The following is a 21,181-nucleotide window of genomic DNA, read 5'->3' as shown; positions in this document are numbered from 1 at the left end:
CAAACTACAGAAGTGAAGTTAACCTCCTAGCCCACACTACAGAAGATAACCTCCTAGCTCACACAGTAGTGTGTGGGGGTGGGGGGTGGGGTGGCGGTGAACAGCCATTAAAGGATAAAAGTAAACAAATGAAAAAAAAAAGTAATTAGTAAATTAATAAAAATTTAAATAGAAGAACATTTGGAAAAAGAGCTTCATTACACACATTCTTAATCTTTATTCTATTCTACTAATGGAGGTGGCACTCCCGAGAGGAATGATGAGGATAGATAAGGGTTCACATCCCCAACCCATGCAATATATTGTTTACTTTGGAAGCACATCGGAGTACTAGACACTAGGTTTTACTTAATAGCTTGTTTCCCCAAGCCGTTTCCACCAGGACTCCACGTTGAGATTATAAAACACATTACCTTGTTTTCTTCTCGGTGTGAAGTGCACGCGCGTGTTTCGGATGTAACCATGGAGAAAGTAGGGCGGATGTTGTGCTTGTGTAAGTTGGAGAGTTTCTGATGAAATCATGAGGTAGTTCAAGCTAGTGAAGACTGGCATGAAAGTGGAAGAATGAGACTAGCAAGTGACTTGAAACCGAAAAGACATGTATTTGTTGTGAGATATATTTTGTTTCAAGTATTATTTCACTCGTGTTTCTACTTTCAAGTTGAATCTGTCCTACATTTATAAACAAAAAGTTATTTTCTGTTTTGTTGTAAAAGAAGTCTATTCAAGTTTATTGTAAGTTAAACATTAAGAATTAAACATGCCTACATCGGTTTAGTTGTAGACTAGCTGTTTGGAGCCACAAACGAACGACCAGGTAATAACACTCCACCTCCTCCTGCTGGTTGGTCTACAGTCTGCAACTTAATGGAATTGCTGTCATTCCCTTCCTCTAACTATACCAGCGGTTCTCAACCTTTTATGCTTGGCGACCCCTTTTTAGAATCCCCCATCTGCTGCGTCCCCCACCCCCATTCACAGACAGCAATAGAAATGTAGACAATATACAATCCATATTTTCTATGGTCTTAGGCGACCCTTGGCAAATCGTCAATCGACCCCCCAAGGGGGTCGCGACCCACAGGTTGAGAACCCCTGAACTATACAGATGTATAAGATTATAATACTTTATTTGACGTAGTGAGATGGGATTCTTTTGTAAGCATTTTTTTCCCTGATACAGATGTCCTGAAGGTCCGAGAACGCCCAGTTCCCTATTAAAGGACCTCTTGACCAAGGAAAGGCTTTTATCCGTGGCCAGGATGAGGCATCGGCTCTTCACCAATCCCTCTGTCCGAAATCCCGCCTTATCCGAAGTGATCATGTATTCACGCCCGGTGTGTCGCTAGTCACGAGCCCCCTTGAGCCCCGCACGAGTTTCCCCCTCTCGTACGAGGCCGGAGACCGAGCCGCGTGGGGGACTTTCGTATGCCTATAATGTCCCACTCGACCGTACTTGTGGTAGCCCACTGAGAGCTATGTGTGCTACCGTACTTGGCCTATCCGTTTCCCTTGGCGGACGTTTCCACAAGAGGGCCACGCTGAGGCGACGGGAGAATTCCTGGCTTTTCCCAGCTTAGGCGCCAACTTGCCTTGGCTGACATAGAAGAGAGCAAATTGTTGAATGCGGCCTCAGAACGAGATAGCTGGAGCTGGAGGTCAATCACAAAGGGAAACATTTGAGACCAAAAGAAAATCCGCTACCGAGGACAGACGCATAGGGCGAAAAGAAAATCGACCATCTTCGGACAATGGTTATGCTTGCCCTGGTGTGGCAAAATATGTAGGTCACATTTTCTTAGTTTACTTTTTTTGACTTTTGCACTTTCTGAAATACCAGAGAGTGGTCGAGTTTCACCCTTTAAATTGTCTGTGAAATATCTGCTCTGGATTCCTCATTCCTCGCTGCCTGGTCGTGCAGTTTGCGCGCTGGGCTGTCGTTCGGACTTATCGATGGTCCCGGGTTCAAACCCTGCCCGCTCCCATCCCCCGTCGTCCTGCGGGAGGTTTGGACTCTGAAGGAACATCCGAAATAAGTAAAACATTTAAACAATGAAGCGAATAGGGAGATCACGGCTAGAACTGCATAGCCACGTGAAATATTACACTTCTACTTAATGTTTGGACTCATAAAGACTACAAATATTATTATTATTATGTCACATGTACACTGCAGCTTTACATACATTCAAAATAAGTATTTATTTGAATGAGATTTGACTATCAGCGAGTGATTAACTCATTTCTTATTCTACTTTACTACATGTATTTTGATTGAATATTCATTTATTAATATTAACTACAGAGATAACAGCTACCACCACCAATCTTATAAATTATGAGGTTTCTTCAAAAAGCAGAAGCTAAATGCGCCCTACTGTGTTAATCAGGTCATGCATGTTAATTAGAGACTTAAACTCTGATAAGTCGTCGTTTTTCCTGGCTGATAAAGGCAACCCGTTCCATGCTCTAAAGGCAGTAGGGAAGAATTTGTCCTAGAATATGGAATAATAAATGTGCCTTTGTCTTTGTGCCTTTCTGATTATGTTGATAGTTTTTTTTTTAAATTCTTAATTTATGCTTCAGTGTTTTGTGTATTATAGTTACTTTATTCTTCTGTATCTCTAAATTTAGTACTTTAACTAATGCACTACTCTTTGTCTCAGTTACAGCTGAGGCTACGTAGCCACGGAAATACTGCATTCCTCATTAATCTTCGGACTCGAAGACAAGCCTTAGTATTATTATTTCTCTTGTCAAATGCGAGTGTTCATTTGTTATACATTTCATTGCTGTAATTTGCGACTGTACTAGTTTCTTGATTACATTTATCCCAAACAAAGGACGCATATTCTTCTTTTTACCAAGGTTATATAGCATCTTGGTTTTACGTTTTTATTTCATTTGTAAAAATTTATTTACATAAACTCTAATGTTTTGTTAGATTTTTTAAACAATATCATCAATATGGTAGTTCTATAACTTTTCATTTTTTTTATAGCACATAGGTATTTAGATTTTTTAGTCTATGTAATTTGTTTACCATGAATACGATGAGTAGACCTAATTTATATATTTTTTAGTTGCTTTTTTTTTTGTTAATCGCCATTTTTTCCTGGTGAAAAAAAAAATGCTACAGTTTGATTTTGATTTCAGTTTTAAAAAAAAAATGTTTGTAAAATGTTTTACACGTTTCGGATGTTCCTTCAGAGTTGAAGATAGTTTACTTCCTAGTCCAAACCTCCCGCAGGACGACGGGGGATGGGAGCGGGCAGGGTTTGAACCCTCGACCGTCGATAAATCCGAACAACAGTTCAGCGCGCAAACCGCACGACCAGGCAGTTTAATCTTATTCTCTTTTAAAATGTCAGTATCTTGTGATCTTGTGTTGTTTTTGGTTCCGCAAGGTTATTAACGCCGGAATTGGTAATGGTTGTAAGCACACCAATGGTATGGGTCTCAAATAATCTCTAACAACCAGTCCAACTCCTGGCCTTCACGTACGGTTTAGATATTGAGCCCAGCGGACCTGTTACTACTTACAGCAGAAGGGGCGAAGGCGAGCAACTTACGCCTAAGCCAGTAAGCTTCGGGAATGAGGGGCTCGTTAGCCTTTGTTGGCTACTCACCTAAGAGAAGGTAAACTCTGAATACAAGCCATCGTTGCCTTTCGGATGAACCCAAACATTGAGAAAGGCTACCTGAGACAATCCTGAGTTGCTACCCTTAGGTAGCTTGCGGCACGCAGTGCCATAACCCAGCAGAGCTACATCCTGGCAGAACATTCAACGTTACTGATCCCAAACTGTTTCGGATATTTGCATTTTTATCCCAAGTCTACGAACTACAAACCATACAGTGCGGATAGAGACTCTTTGGACTCTGGACCAGACTGCACGATATTTTCCTTTTTTTTCCCTTCCCTTTTTACCATTGACATATAATAATGTTAACTGGTTTGCACAAACTTATGCTAAATAGTACTCTTTGTTTGTGCGGAGAAATTGTATCTGGCCAAATCACGAATGATTTACATGTATTAAAACTTAAAACAAGCAGATGTAAGTTCCCTCGAGCTATTCATCCGAGAGCAGCTTTTGATACAGTTGACTAGAAATCAGATGTGAATAGACAGATGTATTAATTAGGTACCGTAGGATATTTCTCAGCTGGTTTGAGATCCGTTTGAGAGTTCGTAATAATAGTGACCTTTAATAGATTTCATTCGCACACATAAAGAAATGCAAAACAAGAAATAGAAAAAAAACACACCATCAAACCAAGAATATGAGTTGAAATAAACCTAGAAAAAAATATATGAGTTGAAATAAACCTAGAAACAAGAATATAAGTTGAAATAAACCTAGAAACAAGAATATGAGTTGATAATTGAAGCAGTAAGCCACATCCAACATTTACCTATATACCTCTTAGCGTCAAAAAAGTTTTAAAAGATACTAATGAATATCTTCACTATATATGCACCGAGTCCAACGTTAAATGACTTGCTTGCGAAGCATAGGTAACAGAATTGTAATAAAATGAACTAGACAAAAGTAAATACAGAGCTCCTAGAAAAATCTGATCTTTTTTTTTAGAAAGTTGTTGGGTTTTAATGGCTGCAAATACTTATGGTACAGTAACCAAGACCTGACCAAAGATGACACATTGGCGAGAAACTGAAGTGAAAATTAGTTTAACACTTGTGTAATTAGCATCTATATATTTTAACTTACCAAATCTGGCAGGTGTTTGAATCAAAGTATGTGGCATTGATGGGTCTGTGTTGTCCTGTTTCGTTCACGCATTTACAGGCGTCCCCCTGAACGCACTGACCTTGATGACAAAGACATGCTGTAAAAATAAAAAAAAATTGAACAAAGGTGGACAATTGAGCAAAGGTGGACAATTGAACAAAGGTGGACAATTGAACAAAGGTGGACAATTGAGCAAAGGTGGACAATTGAGCAAAGGTGGACAATTGAGCAAAGGTGGACAATTGAACAAAGGTGGACAATTGAACAAAGGTGGACAATTGAGCAAAGGTGGACAATTAAACAAAGGTGGACAATTGAACAAAGGTGGACAATTGAACTAAGGTGGACAATTGAACAAAGGTGGACTATTGAACAAAGGTGGACAATTGAACAAAGGTGGACAATTGAACAAAGGTGGACAATTGAACAAAGGTGGACAATTGAGCAAAGGTGGACAATTAAACAAAGGTGGACAATTGAACAAAGGTGGACAATTGAACTAAGGTGGACAATTGAACAAAGGTGGACTATTGAACAAAGGTGGACAATTGAACAAAGGTGGACAATTGAGCAAAGGTGGACAATTAAACAAAGGTGGACAATTGAACAAAGGTGGACAATTGAACAAAGGTGGACAATTGAACAAAGGTGGACAATTGAGCAAAAGTGGACAATTGAACAAAGGTAGACAATTGAACAAAGGTGGACAATTGAACAAAGGTGGACAATTGAACAAAGGTGGACAATTGAGCAAAGGTGGACAATTGAGCAAAGGTGGACAATTGAGCAAAGGTGGACAATTGAACAAAGGTGGACAATTGAACAAAGGTGGACAATTGAACAAAGATGGACAATTGAACAAAGGTGGACAATTGAACAAAGGTGGACAATTGAGCAAAGGTGGACAATTAAACAAAGGTGGACAATTGAACTAAGGTGGACAATTGAGCAAAGGTGGACAATTGAACAAAGGTGGACAATTGAACAAAGGTGGACAATTGAACAAAGGTGGACAATTGAGCAAAGGTGGACAATTAAACAAAGGTGGACAATTGAACAAAGGTGGACAATTGAACAAAGGTGGACAATTGAACAAAGGTGGACAATTGAACAAAGTGGACAATTGAGCAAAGGTGGACAATTGAGCAAAGGTGGACAATTGAACAAAGGTGGACAATTGAACAAAGGTGGACAATTGAACAAAGGTGGACAATTGAGCAAAGGTGGACAATTGAGCAAAGGTGGACAATTGAGCAAAGGTGGACAATTGAACAAAGGTGGACAATTGAACAAAGGTGGACAATTGAACAAAGGTGGACAATTGAGCAAAGGTGGACAATTGAACAAAGGTGGACAATTGAGCAAAGGTGGACAACTGAATAAATGCAATTAGGGCATAACTGACTTTAAAGTAAAGATAAAAACACTGACCTAGTTGACGTGACAATGTCAAGGCGAGTGCTGCAGAGCCAGACGAGGTCGTGGTATATTGTGTCAGCTTTGTTGTTGTTGAAGTATCGTTGATATACTTTGCATTTGTAGTGCTTCCTGGCATTTCAAGCGAAGTATACTGTGCCTTTGTAGTCGTTTCTCGGGAAAGAGTTGTTTCTTTACTCAATTCTGTGATAGAGTATTCTAGTGTGGTCTGAATAGTCTTTTCAGTGGTAGTTAATAATTTCTCTGGTGTTGTTTCAACAGTCTTTTCAGTGGTAGTTAATACTCGCTGTGGTGTTGTTTTAGTAGTCTTTTCAGTGGTTGTAATTTCTTCCTCTGTTGTTTCTATGGTCTTAGCTGCAGTTGTAAATTCTTTTTCTGTTGTTTCTTTGGTCATAGCAGTGGTTGTAAATTCTTCCTTTGTTGTTTCTTTGGCCTTAGCAGTGGTTGTAAGTTCTTCCTCTGTTGTTGTTTCTATGGTCTTAGCAGTGGTTGCAAGTTCTTCCTTTGTTGTTTCTTTGGCCTTAGCAGTGGTTGTAAGTTCTTCCTCTGTTGTTGTTTCTATGGTCTTAGCAGTGGTTGTAAGTTCTTCCTTTGTTGTTTCTTTGGTCTTAGCAGTGGTTGTAAGTTCTTCCTCTGTTGTTGTTTCTATGGTCTTAGCAGTGGTTGTAAGTTCTTCCTCTGTTGTTGTTTCTATGGTCTTAGCAGTGGTTGTAAGTTCTTCCTCTGTTGTTGTTTCTATGGTCTTAGCAGTGGTTGTAAGTTCTTCCTTTGTTGTTGTTTCTATGGTCTTAGCAGTGGTTGTAAGTTCTTCCTCTGTTGTTGTTTCTTTGGTCTTAGCAGCGGTTGTAAGTTCTTCCTCTGTTGTTGTTTCTATGATCTTAGCAGTGGTTGTAAGTTCTTCCTTTGTTGTTGTTTCTTTGGTCTTAGCAGGGGTTGTAAGTTCTTCCTCTGTTGTTGTTTCTTTGGTCTTAGCAGTGGTTGTAAGTTCTTCCTCTGTTGTTGTTTCTATGGTCTTAGCAGTGGTTGTAAGTTCTTCCTTTGTTGTTGTTTCTATGGTCTTAGCAGGGGTTGTAAATTCTTCCTCTGTCGTTGTTTCTATGGTCTTAGCAGGGGTTGTAAGTTCTTCCTCTGTTGATTCTTTGGTCTTAGCAGTGGTAGTAAATTCTTCCTCTGTTGTTGTTTCTATGGTCTTAGCAGGGGTTGTAAATTCTTCCTCTGTTGTTGTTTCTTTGGTCTTAGCAGGGGTTGTAAGTTCTTCCTCTGTTGTTGTTTCTTTGGTCTTAGCAGTGGTTGTAAGTTCTTCCTCTGTTGTTGTTTCTATGGTCTTAGCAGTGGTTGTAAGTTCTTCCTCTGTTGTTGTTTCTTTGGTCTTAGCAGCGGTTGTAAGTTCTTCCTCTGTTGTTGTTTCTATGGTCTTAGCAGTGGTTGTAAGTTCTTCCTCTGTTGTTTCTTTCATCATAGCAGTGGTTGTAAGTTCTTCCTCTGTTGTTGTTTCTATGGTCTTAGCAGTGGTTGTAAGTTCTTCCTCTGTTGTTGTTTCTATGGTCTTAGCAGGGGTTGTAAGTTCTTCCTCTGTTGTTTCTTTGGTCTCAGCAGTGGTAGTAAATTCTTCCTCTGTCGTTGTTTCTTTGGTCTTAGCAGTGGTTGTAAGTTCTTCCTCTGTTGTTGTTTCTATGGTCTTAGCAGGGGTTGTAAATTCTTCCTCTGTCGTTGTTTCTATGGTCTTAGCAGGGGTTGTAAGTTCTTCCTCTGTTGTTTCTTTGGTCTTAGCAGTGGTTGTAAGTTCTTCCTCTGTTGTTGTTTCTATGGTCTTAGCAGTGGTTGTAAGTTCTTCCTCTGTTGTTGCTTCTTTGGTCTTAGCAGTGGTTGTAAGTTCTTCCTCTGTTGTTGTTTCTATGGTCTTAGCAGTGGTTGTAAGTTCTTCCTCTGTTGTTGTTTCTATGGTCTTAGCAGTGGTTGTAAGTTCTTCCTCTGTTGTTGTTTCTATGGTCTTAGCAGTGGTTGTAAGTTCTTCCTTTGTTGTTTCTTTCATCATAGCAGTGGTTGTAAGTTCTTCCTCTGTTGTTGTTTCTATGGTCTTAGCAGTGGTTGTAAGTTCTTCCTCTGTTGTTGTTTCTATGGTCTTAGCAGGGGTTGTAAGTTCTTCCTCTGTTGTTTCTTTGGTCTCAGCAGTGGTAGTAAATTCTTCCTCTGTCGTTGTTTCTTTGGTCTTAGCAGTGGTTGTAAGTTCTTCCTCTGTTGTTGTTTCTATGGTCTTAGCAGTGGTTGTAAGTTCTTCCTCTGTTGTTGTTTCTATGGTCTTAGCAGGGGTTGTAAATTCTTCCTCTGTTGTTGTTTCTATGGTCTTAGCAGGGGTTGTAAATTCTTCCTCTGTCGTTGTTTCTATGGTCTTAGCAGGGGTTGTAAGTTCTTCCTCTGTTGTTTCTTTGGTCTTAGCAGTGGTAGTAAATTCTTCCTCTGTTGTTGTTTCTATGGTCTTAGCAGGGGTTGTAAGTTCTTCCTCTGTTGTTGTTTCTATGGTCTTAGCAGGGGTTGTAAGTTCTTCCTCTGTTGTTTCTTTGGTCTTAGCAGTTGTAGTAAATTCTTCCTCTGTTGTTGTTTCTATGGTCTTAGCAGGGGTTGTAAGTTCTTCCTCTGTGGTTGTTTCTATGGTTTTAGCAGCGGTTGTAAGTTCTTCCTTTGCTGTTTCTTTCATCATAGTAGTGGTTGTACTTACAGTAATTTCTGTATTTATTTCTGGTACTATTGTTTCCGTAACTTTTTCAGAAACTGTAGAAATGTTTGGCACAAATGTTTCTGTAACTTTTTTAGAAACTGTTGTGATTTCTGGTGCAATTGTTTCTGTAACGTCTTCAGAAACTGTTGTGATTTCTGGCGCAAATGTTTCTGTTCCTTCTTCAAAAACTGTTGTGATTTCTGGCGCAAATGTTTCTGTAACTGCTTCAGAAACTGTTGTGATTTCTGGCCCAAATGTTTCTGTAACATTATCGGAAAATGTTGTGATTTCTGGCCCAAATGTTTCTGTAGCTTCATCAAAAACTGTTGTGATTTCTGGTGGAAATGTTTCTGTAACTTCTTCAGAAACTGTTGTGATTTCTGGTGGAAATGTTTCTGTAACTTCTTCAGAAACTGTTGTGAATTCTGGCGCAAATGTTTCTGTAACTGCTTCAGAAATTGTTGTGATTTCTGGCGCAAATGTTTCTGTAACTTCTTCATGAACTGTAGTATCTGCAGTTGATAAAAAAAAATTTGGACAAGCTTATGATGTGTTATTATTGCTTACCATCATGATTGTCATAGAAATACTAGGCCACAAGTTGTGAATCATCCCAGTCTCCAAACGTTTTGATCACATTGTATTCAACTAAAAAATTAACTTGGGGAATATATAAAATGGTTTCTATTTTTTAAACTGTGTTTCAAGTGTTCATTTAAATGACAGCGAATTTTTTTTGTTAAATAATTTCTCTTATTAGCTGGCAAACTCTTCATGGGTGGGCGGACACGACTCTAACGATTTTCCCAGAAGTTTGACAGTTTATCTATATCTTAAAGGAAAAAAAGGAGTGTAAGGAATAGTTATTACGAGCAAACTAACCATTCTTACAAAAGGTCTTTAGCTCCATAAAAGGAGTAGTAGCCTTTTTAAAGAATACATTTTTGACAAATTTTACTTGTTTTTATAGCACAACCACAATGAATCTGAATAGAAAAAATGTATTTAAAACTAAAACGTTTTCTGAGTTAATTTTACAATGCTTTTATTTACTTTACACAATTTTTTACTGCTTTCACCCGAGTCTTTCAAAAAAGAGACATGCTTTTTGGTTCACAATCGGTCACATAAAATCTCAGTTGTCAAAAAAATGATCAGGTAAATAAAGTATTTAATTATGATCATAAAAATTTTTGAACAAAATATATATAGTGTATATGTTGTATAGTATATTATTTTGAGTCAAAAAGGAATACTTTAATGTAACGTTCATGTAGTTGTTTAGGTGGGTCTCTGTATGCATATATACTTAATTCCTATATATTTCTATAATTACCCAGCTCTAAACATTCATCTGAAGACTCATCTGATCCATCTTCGCAATCTTGGACTTCATCACAAACGCTGCTGTTTGAAATGCATCTATGACTCTCAAGACATTCAAACTGATCGATGTGACACTTGGTACAGTTCTCGCCAGTACAAAGCAATACTCCTCCTTGGCAGACACTAGAAGAAATTGTGGGAAATAGTGGAACATCTTAAAATAACAAGAGCTGTACATTGACATAAAATTGTGCAGTATTCCAGCTTCACAGGAGCTAAAAAAAGCTAAAAATAGACATGAAACTAGGAACACATGTTTAATGTATATGAAATAATTGTTACACTAGTGATTATGCATAAAACTGTATCAAAGTGATACAATGTGATATAGAATATAGATGTAATAGATTGTATTTACCAATGCATGCAATAAAAGTGATACAATGTGATATAGAATATAGATGTAATAGATTGTAGTTACCAATGCATGCAATAAAAGTGATACAATGTGATATAGAATATAGATGTAATAGATTGTATTTACCAATGCATGCAATAAAAGTGATACAATGTGATATAGAATATAGATGTAATAGATTGTAGTTACCAATGCATGCAATAAAAGTGATACAATGTGATATAGAATATAGATGTAATAGATTGTATTTACCAATGCATGCAATCAAAGTGATACAATGTGATATAGAATATAGATGTAATAGATTGTATTTACCAATGCATGCAATAAAAGTGATACAATGTGATATAGAATAAAGATGTAATAGATTGTAGTTACCAATTCATGCAATCAAAGTGATACAATGTGATATAGAATATAGATGTAATAGATTGTAGTTACCAATGCATGCAATAAAAGTGATACAATGTGATATAGAATATAGATGTAATAGATTGTAGTTACCAATTCATGCAATCAAAGTGATACAATGTGATATAGAATATAGATGTAATAGATTGTATTTACCAATTCATGCAATCAAAGTGATACAATGTGATATAGAATATAGATGTAATAGATTGTATTTACCAATGCATGCAATAAAAGTGATACAATGTGATATAGAATAAAGATGTAATAGATTGTAGTTACCAATTCATGCAATCAAAGTGATACAATGTGATATAGAATATAGATGTAATAGATTGTATTTACCAATTCATGCAATCAAAGTAATACAATGTGATATAGAATATAGATGTAATAGATTGTATTTACCAATGATTGCAATAAAAGTGATACAATGTGATATAGAATATAGATGTAATAGATTGTAGTTACCAATTCATGCAATCAAAGTGATACAATGTGATATAGAATATAGATGTAATAGATTGTATTTACCAATTCATGCAGTCAACAATGTTCACAGAGTCAGCATCATACCATCGCGCGTTGTGATAGCAAGGGCATTCATTTGGAGAGATACAGTTTGACTCTTTAGAAAAAAAAAAAGGGAAAGAGATAAAGAGACGGAGCGAACTAGATAATTCAAGACATTAAATTCATCCTTTGACTAGCAAAACTCAAGGTTTCATATTCCCACTTGTCATAATATAAATCTAATGCTTCGTTTTCTTAGGTCTTTATTAAGGCTCTTACAAGATTTGTTTATTGTAAAACAAGAACAAACAAACAAAAAAAAACCCAACATAGTAGGCTAAATCAAGTTTCCTAAAAGACCTAGAACTATTAGTGATTACTTGTAAAAGTATTGACATACTGTCGAGCTTATATATATATATATATATATATATATATATATATATATATATATATATATATATATATATATATATATATATATATATATATATATATATATATATATATATATATATATATATATATATATATATATATATTGCTACAGTTGTAAAGAGCTACATAGTTAGACACTAACATGGGTACAAAGAATACACAGAAAAGAATACTATTTGTTTTTTAACTGTGTGATGTTTTTTAAAGTGTGTGATGTTTTTTAAGTGTGTGATGTTTTTTAACTGTGTGATATGTTTTTTAACTGTGTGATATGTTTTTTAACTGTGTGATGTTTTTTAACTGTGTGATGTTTTTTAACTGTGTGATGTTTTTTAACTGTGTGATATGTTTTTTAACTGTGTGATGTTTTTTAACTGTGTGATGTTTTTTAACTGTGTGATATGTTTTTTAAATGTGTGATGTTTTTTAACTGTGTGATATGTTTTTTATCTGTGTTATGTTTTTTAACTGTGTGATATGTTTTTTAACTGTGTGATATGTTTTTTAACTGTGTGATGTTTTTTAACTGTGTGATATGTTTTTTAACTGTGTGATATGTTTTTTAACTGTGTGTTTTTTAACTGTGTGATGTTTTTTAACTGTGTGATATGTTTTTTAACTGTGTGATGTTTTTTAACTGTGTGATATGTTTTTTAACTGTGTGATATGTTTTTTAACTGTGTGATATGTTTTTTAACATATACACAGTCTAATAAAATATTCACAAAGATAAATGCACATTTCTTATTCCATAATGCTGGGACAAATTCGTACAGGTGATCCTTCTTTCCTAGTGCCATTAGAGCATGGAATGATGGACCGGATAGCCTGAATCAACCAGGAAAACCAAAGTCAGAGGTTAAGTCTCTCATAAGCAAGCACGGCTAGACTAACAATTAGATACGTAATTATCTTCTGTCAAGAAGGATTGTCTTTAATTTATAAGATAAGATAAGAGTGACACTTTTAACATTTTTGTTTTAGTTTTATACAATTACTAGAAAAACAAACTAGGCTTAGAATAGAACAGCCCTTAATTTAAGCTGATGCCAATTTAACCACAGTGATGCATACCTTATATAAAGTCTTGACATATAAGGTCTGGCAATATAATTACTTACCATGTAAGGTGTGGTAATGGAGCTACTTACTATGTAAGGTCTGGTAATGGAGCTACTTACTATGTAAGGTTTGGCAATGGAGCTACTTACCATTTAAGGTCTGGTTATGGAACTACTTACCATGTAAGGTCTGGCTATGGAGCTACTTACCATGTAAGGTCTGGCTATGGAGCTATTTACCATGTAAGGTCTGGCTATGGGGCTACTTACTATGTAAGGTCTGGCTATGGGGCTACTTACCATGTAAGGTCTGGCTATGGGGCTACTTACCATGTAAGGTCTGGCTATGGAGCTACTTACCATGTAAGGTCTGGCTATGGAGCGACTTACTATGTATGGTCTGGCAATGCAGCTACTTAATTACCATTTAAGGTCTGGCTATGGAGCTACTTACCAAGTAAGGTCTGGCTATGGAGCTACTTACCATGTAAGGTCTGGCAATGGAGCTTCTTACCATGTAAGGTCTGGTAATGGAGCTATGTACTATGTAAGGTCTGGCAATGGAGCTACTACCATGTAAGGTCTGGCTATGGAGCTACTTACCATGTAAGGTCTGGCTATGGAGCTACTTACCATGTAAAACCTGACCAGTAGGACAGAAGCATCCTTCTACTTGGACATGTGTTAGACAATTCGAGGACGCATTGTTTGAAATATCATAGCAGGTCATGTGACAAGGCGCACCTTTGGCCTGGTACACCATTCCTCCTTCGCACTGTACAGCTAAAATGAATAGATAATGATGAAATAATTAAATAGTTTTTTCCCTCACCAAAAAAAAATGCAAGTCAAAATGCAAGATTTATTAACAACCTGTCTCCTGCTCGCCAGTCAGGCTCTTAGATTTTATAGTATAACTATCGTTCGGTAGATATTATAATATAGTTGACATTTTTAAGGAAGTTTTATTATTAATTTGGTGTGGCTGCCTGGTCGTGCGGTATGCGCGCTGGACTGTCGCTCGGTCGTCTAGATGGTCCTGTATTCATAACCTGCCCGCAGCTATCCCCCGTCATACTGCGTAGGTTTGCACTCGGGTGTAAATAATCTTCAGCTCTGAAGGAACCTCCTAAACAAATGCATGAAAATTTTAAAAAACATTTTTAATTATCGGAAAATGTTACAGCTAGATACCTATGTTTCATACATGTAGTCCAGACTTTTTGATGAATCGTAACTTAAATACATGCTATAGAAGGGTATAAAATGCTACACAAAATTAGCGATGTTGTCAGAAGGAATTAGAGCATATTGCATTATGTTTCAATATAAAACACTGTTGTAAACGTCTCTGTCATCAGAATCGCTAAGTTACATTATTATGGTAAGAAACGTGGTCGAGAGGCCAAGTGCGCTTGAACTTGGCTTGGTTTGGCTACCTAGATGGGGGCTCAAGGTTCGACACTCGGGCAGAGTTGTATTTACTGAGCGCCTAAAGGCAGCACGGAAAGCCAACTCCTAGATACACCCTCCCCCCACTGGTCCACAAATGAGATTGGACCATAGCGCTCTGAGCATGCTATAAGCATGAAAGTAGCGCTATATAAAAGCTATAATAATAATATTATTATTATTAATTTTGTACAATATAGACTTGGCCAATGCTGGTAATCAACCTACGACCTAAGGGCTGACATTAAAATGTTTCAAATTCACCTACGACACAGATGCTGAGATCTCCAATGACTTGGGAAGCCTAAATCTGAGCATGTTGAGGCAAAGTGAGCGATGGAGTCACACAGACATTCACAGTCTCCGCCCTTGTCACACCTGGTGAAAACAGTTTTTACCGAACCAAAAAGTATCAGCGAAGAAAACAAGAAGAAACAAATATTTTAGGAACAGAACATTTATTTAAATACTTGTATCCTTTAATTCTGTATTGTGTGTTAAAAAAAATTGTGATAAGTTATTACTTATTAAGTATTTGTTTATCTCTGGTTTACTGACTTGCTTTTGCAATCACTAGTTTAAAACTCCCTCGTTGAAACTCAAAATCTACGAGTTTTCGTTGTTTTTCCCCTTACAAAAACAAATGTAAGGGAGGCAACTCAGCAACGTATGATGGAAGAGGCTTCAGACATTGCCAGTGACAGATCTTTATGGAGACAACTTGCCGCCCAATGCACCGAACGGCGCGGGAGAATCTAAGTCTAAATCGGATGTATATTACTTGTGACATTAGACTAGAGTAACACCCTTAGTAAAATCACTAAATTTAGAAAGCCTTCAGGACAGAAGACTCAAAAGTAAAGTAGCAATTATACATAAAACACTGAACCATAATCTTGAAATACAAAAACAAAATTTAATAAAATACTCAGAAAGACACAAAGATGAAGGTACATCTCTCATCCCATATGCTAGGACAAATTTGTACAAATACTCCTTCTTCCCTAGTGCTATTAGAGCATGGAATGGGTTGCCTGAGCTAGCCAGGAAAATCAGTGACTTGGCAGAATTTAAGTCATTGGTTAATATGCATGACGCGTAGGACGTAATCATCTTCTTTTTTGAAGTAACGTCTGTATTATATAAGATAAGATAAGATAAAGGATGAGACGCTTACAATAAATATGTCAGTCTTGGTTCTCAAGTCTTGTAGCTCTGGCGGCACTCTGGCCTAAAGGATTCAATCGCGCCACCTCCTGTCTTTACTTCCAACAGGCTTCCCCATATGGACACTAACACATGTTGTCTTAATGACGTTGGTCTACTCTAAACAAACCAACAGGAATGTCTTCCACTTCCAGGAAATACTCTTCCACAATCGCAAAGACAATATCTTGACCAGACAACCCACACCGTTGCAGTACTATAGAATGTGATTACCCACTAGAAAACGATTTATTTATAGACCAAGTGGTTGTGGATTTTGAAAAAATGAACAGACAAAACTGTAGGCTTGTAATCTAATTGTGAATTCCTTTATTGTCTTATTGTTTGCTGATGTGATGACTCCAAACTAGAAAACATGAAGTTGAATCTTAATAGTAGAATGGGAAAAGGGACATAACTCATAAAAAGAGTAATTTATTATTACAGTGAATTGTCTTCCCAAAAAGAACACAACATAAGCAAGTGGAAAAATTTCTAAGGCAAACAAAATAACACTTCCGTACGCCCAGGCCAATAGTTTTGTTATTGACTGCTCTAATGTATCCTATACGAAATATTATTGTAGTCTTATCACTAGTAGAAACAAGCATTCTGGGTAGACCTGTTCATTAGCATTTGGTTAAATTGTCTAGTGAACTGATATATGCTGCCTTGTAAATGAGTAAAATTATGTTTATTCTTGTTTTCCTTGTCATGCTTTGTTTCCTGTTGTAATGTCATGTTTTGTTGCCTGTTGTAATGTCATGTTTTGTTGCCTGTTGTAATGTCATGCTTTATTTCCTGTTGTAATGCCATGCTTTGTTTCCATTTGTAATATCATGCTTTATTTTCAGTTGTAATGCCATGCTTTGTTTCCTGTTGTAATGTCAAGCTTTGTTTTCAGTTGTAATGTCATGCTTTGTTTCCAGTTGTAATGTCATGCTTTGTTTCCTGTTGTAATGTCATGCTTTGTTTCCTGTTGTAATGTCATGCTTTGTTTCCTGTTGTAATGCCATGTTTTGTTTCCTGTTGTAATATCATACTTTGTTTTCAGTTGTAATGTCATGCTTTGTTTTCAGTTGTAATGTCATAATTTGTTTCCTGTTGTAATATCATACTTTGTTTTCAGTTGTAATGTCATGCTTTGTTTTCAGTTGTAATGTCATAATTTGTTTCCTGTTGTAATGTCATGCTTTGTTCTCTGTTGTAATGCCAAACTTTGTTTTCTTAGTGGGAAACGTGGTCGGTAAGTACGCTTGTACTTGGCTTGGCTACCTATGATGTTTCCTGTTGTAATGCCATGCTTTGTTTACTGTTGTAATGTCATGCTTTGTTGCCTGTTGTAATGTCATGCTTTGTTTCCTGTTGTAATATCATGCTTTGTTTTCAGTTGTAATGTCGTGCTTTGTTTTCTGTTGTAATGTCATGCATTGTTGCCTGTTGTAATGTCATGCTTTGTTTCCTGTTGTAATGTCATGCTTTGTTGCCTGTTGTAATGTCATGCTTTGTTGCTTGTTGTAATGTAATGCTTTGTTTCCTGTTGTAATGCCATGCTTTGTTTTCTGTTGTAATATCATGCTTTGTTTTCAGTTGTAATGCCATACTTTGTTTCCTGTTGTAATGTCATACTTTGTTTCCTGTTGTAATATCATGCTTTGTTTCCAGTTGTAATGCCATACTTTGTTTCCTGTTGTAATATCATACTTTGTTTCCTGTTGTAATATCATACTTTGTTTCCTGTTGTAATATCATACTTTGTTTCCTGTTGTAATGTCATACTTTGTTTCCTGTTGTAATATCATACTTTGTTTCCTGTTGTAATGTCATGCTTTGTTTCCTGTTGTAATGTCATACTTTGTTTCCTGTTGTAATATCATACTTTGTTTCCTGTTGTAATATCATACTTTGTTTCCTGTTGTAATATCATACTTTGTTTCCTGTTGTAATATCATACTTTGTTTCCTGTTGTAATGTCATACTTTGTTTCCTGTTGTAATATCATACTTTGTTTCCAGTTGTAATGTCATGCTTTGTTTCCAGTTGTAATGTCATGCTTTGTTTCCTGTTGTAATGTCATGCTTTGTTGCCTGTTGTAATGTCATGCTTTGTTTCCTGTTGTAATGTCAAGCTTTGTTTCCTGTTGTAATGCCAAACTTTGTTTTCTTAGTGGGAAACGTGGTCGCTAAGTACGCTTGTACTTGGCTTGGCTACCTATGATGGGGCTCGAGGTTCGACACCCGACTCGAGCAGAGTTGTGATTTTTGAGCTGCCTAAAAGCAGCACGGTAAACCTTCTCCCAGATACCCCCCCCCCCAATGATGACAGCTTGAAAGTAGCGCTATATAACAGCTAAAATTTATTTATTTTTAATGTCTGGGTTTTTTTTTCTTTCTTTCTTGGTTATTTATTTTGTCTTGAACACAATATCGTCTGCCGTATCAAAGAGTCCTAAGTATCGAGGAAGTCGGAAATATATAGAGTCGTATAAGTAAATCTCACGTGCAGGCGTTCTCCTCGCAGTCACTGACATATCTTTTGATGTTAGACTCTGGCATCGTCTGCCTACAGCCCTGGAACGTCTCGGAGGTCGCGATGACACTACACAGTTCTTTGGCCCAAGCTGAGCGATGAGGATGTTTCTGGAAAAAAATAAAACATATACAAAACTAGACCATAGTCGAATTTTTTTCGGTCCAAAATTTCTTTGAATTCATTTTATAAATCGCTTTTATATAGCGCAACTTTCATGCTTATATCATGCTCATAGCGATATGGTCCAATTTCTTTCATATGGTCCAATTTCTTTCGTATGGTCCAATTTCTTTCATATGGTCCAATTTCTTTTCATATGGTCCAATTTCTTCCATATGGTCCAATTTCTTCCATATGGTCCAATTTCTTTCATATGGTCCAATTTCTTCCATATGGTCCAATTTCTTTCATATGGTCCAATTTCTTCCATATGGTCCAATTTCTTTCATATGGTCCAATTTCTTTCATATGGTCCAATTTCTTTCGTATGGTCCAATTTCTTTCATATGGTCCAATTTCTTTCATATGGTCCAATTTCTTTCATATGGTCCAATTTCTTTCATATGGTCCAATTTCTTTCGTATGGTCCAATTTCTTTCGTATGGTACAATTTCTTTCGTATGGTCCAATTTCTTTCATATGGTCCAATTTCTTTCATATGGTCCAATTTCTTTCATATGGTCCAATTTCTTCCATATGGTCCAATTTCTTCCATATGGTCAAATTTCTTTAATATGGTCCAATTTCTTTCATATGGTACAATTTCTTTCATATGGTCCAATTTCTTCCATATGGTCCAATTTCTTCCATATGGTCCAATTTCTTTCATATGGTACAATTTCTTTCATATGGTACAATTTCTATCGTGGGCCAGTGCCTTTAGGTGCACAGTAAACACTACTCTACTCGAGTCGGGTGTCGAGCTAAAGCCCCCCTTGATAGGTAGCCAAGTGGTTTAATCCTCTCAGTCACACTGTCATGGAGTGTGTGTGTGTGTGTTTCTATGGTGACGGTGGGAAGAGGTTAGCGATTGGTTGTGACTGATGCAACAAAGGTGGCATTGTCGTCACTTGGTCTTAGGACAGACGACTTCAGAACGTGAGACTAAAAGGTTGTGTTATTGTAGTAAGTGACATTTTTTCTAAAGATATTATTACTTAACTCTATTACATTTATTTTATGTTATATCAACTTGATTTTGTCTATATTATAAATAAAGTTATATCGGTATTTAGTCTTGTTTACAAGGAAGTTATTGAAGTTATTTGAAGTTTTATTAGTTAAATATAATACGCCTAGAGAGGTTTAATTGTCTACCAGCAGTTTGGTGCTACAAGTCAACGACCGGTAACAACACACACACACACATCTAAAAACCTAAAAATTATTTGCAAAATATAATTTCATTTTTATTCATGTTTACTTTTCGGTTATTAAGCTCAATAGTTGAAACACACATAGTTTAATAAGTTATAAATAGCTTATAGATAGTGTAATTCAATCAAAGTCGTTAGAATAGATTATTGTCCAAATAAAATGGTCCGCTTTGATAGAATAGATTGCATTTAAAAGCTAATGCTAAGGGCAGTGCATAGAATTATTTAAAATGGTTCAGTGAGCAGAAATAAATCGGAGAATAATTTTATCGTAACACAACCATACTGGAGAGATAAGATTACCCACAATTCTTATGGGTATTCAATACATCAGAGATACTTCTGTTCACGGTGCCTCTAATAGGTGTTGCCTTAAGGGTGGTGCAGGCTCGTTGTCGAGGCGTTGGATCGCTGGCGCCCCAGTTCAGTCTTTTGCCGACAGGGGAGACAGGAACATCAATGAGATAACTCTGCACACACACGCGCGCATGCACGCACAAACACACGAAACCGGCTTGTGCATAAGATTTATTTTGCTGTATCCGTATCTCAGTTCCGCAAGGTTGTCATTGCCGAAAGTGGTAATGGCTGTAAGCACTCCACTACCTATAAAATGCTTCCAAATGGCATGCGTCTCAAATAGCCTCTGACAACCAGTCCAACTCCTGGCCTTCACGTGTGGCTCAGATATTGAGTTCGGCGGAACTGTTCTCACTAACAGGAGAAGGGACAAAGGCGAGTAACTGGCGCCTTAACCAGTAAGCTTCAGGCAGGAGGGGCTCGTTAGCCATGGCTGGCTACCCACCTAGGAGAAGGAAAACTCTGAATTCAAACCTCTGTTGCCTTGAAGCTATACCCAATCATGGGAAAGGCTTCGGGAGTCAACCCTGAGGAAAAATCAGGAGCTGGCGACCCTAAGGCAGTTTGAAGCACCCAGTGCTACACCCTGGCAGAACCTGCGACGCCGCTGAACCCAAACTGTATCGGCACTGCCGTTCCTTTGGATACATCAGCTGCGTGGAGAGGGGGGAACTGATGTGTGGGCGACATCGTTCCGACCACAGCTAATGCCCAGGTATTCATCTCATTTCCATGAGATGATCCATAGTCGCTTCGCGACTGAAGGAGGCCATTTTCCCCTATCACTCTAATACTCCAAATTGTGTACATAAGAAACAACTCGTCACACACAGCAAATTACAACCTCCTACCTCAGCCCTCACTAACTCCTAATGTGTTACTTCAATCAAAATTCATTTCCTCCCCTTACTATTTTAGTGAATGTGTTATTCAGGATCTCATTTCTCTCCTGAAACCCATGGTCAACCTCTCAATAACTCGGGTAAAGTAAAGTCATACCTTTATAATAACAGTGTTTGTGACACACGAATTCTTGTTGTTTTTTTTCTCCCTGTTATATTAATATTTATTCCGTTTCATCGTCAAAGAGCTGAGCCGAAGGCTTTTCGAGCTCTTAACTTTGAAAAAAACCTGTTTGAGCGTCAAACAGTAAAAAAAAAATTAGTCTGAACCACCGT

General features: G+C 37.1%; 1 protein-coding gene across 5 annotated transcripts in view; it reads right to left on the bottom strand.

Annotated features, from left to right (window-relative positions):
• The window catches only part of LOC106061055 (SCO-spondin-like), a 75,857-nt gene that overhangs the window by 11,647 nt on the left and 43,029 nt on the right, over positions 1–21,181 (bottom strand). For 3 of the 5 annotated variants that reach the window (XM_056018470.1, XM_056018473.1, XM_056018474.1), the window contains 8 exons: positions 18,235–18,374; positions 14,798–14,907; positions 13,711–13,860; positions 11,600–11,693; positions 10,247–10,419; positions 9,399–9,422; positions 6,189–9,293; positions 4,737–4,854 (listed from right to left, as the gene is read on the bottom strand). In XM_056018470.1, coding sequence (XP_055874445.1) covers positions 4,737–4,854; positions 6,189–9,293; positions 9,399–9,422; positions 10,247–10,419; positions 11,600–11,693; positions 13,711–13,860; positions 14,798–14,907; positions 18,235–18,374 — 3,914 coding nt within the window. The remainder of the gene's footprint in view (positions 1–4,736; positions 4,855–6,188; positions 9,294–9,398; positions 9,423–10,246; positions 10,420–11,599; positions 11,694–13,710; positions 13,861–14,797; positions 14,908–18,234; positions 18,375–21,181) is intronic. The other 2 variants (XM_056018471.1, XM_056018472.1) reach the window with 2 other exon arrangements.

Source organism: Biomphalaria glabrata, chromosome 1 (genome assembly GCF_947242115.1).
Source record: "Biomphalaria glabrata chromosome 1, xgBioGlab47.1, whole genome shotgun sequence".
Taxonomy (NCBI): Eukaryota; Metazoa; Mollusca; class Gastropoda; family Planorbidae; genus Biomphalaria; species Biomphalaria glabrata.
This window is presented reverse-complemented; position numbering and strand designations above follow the sequence as displayed.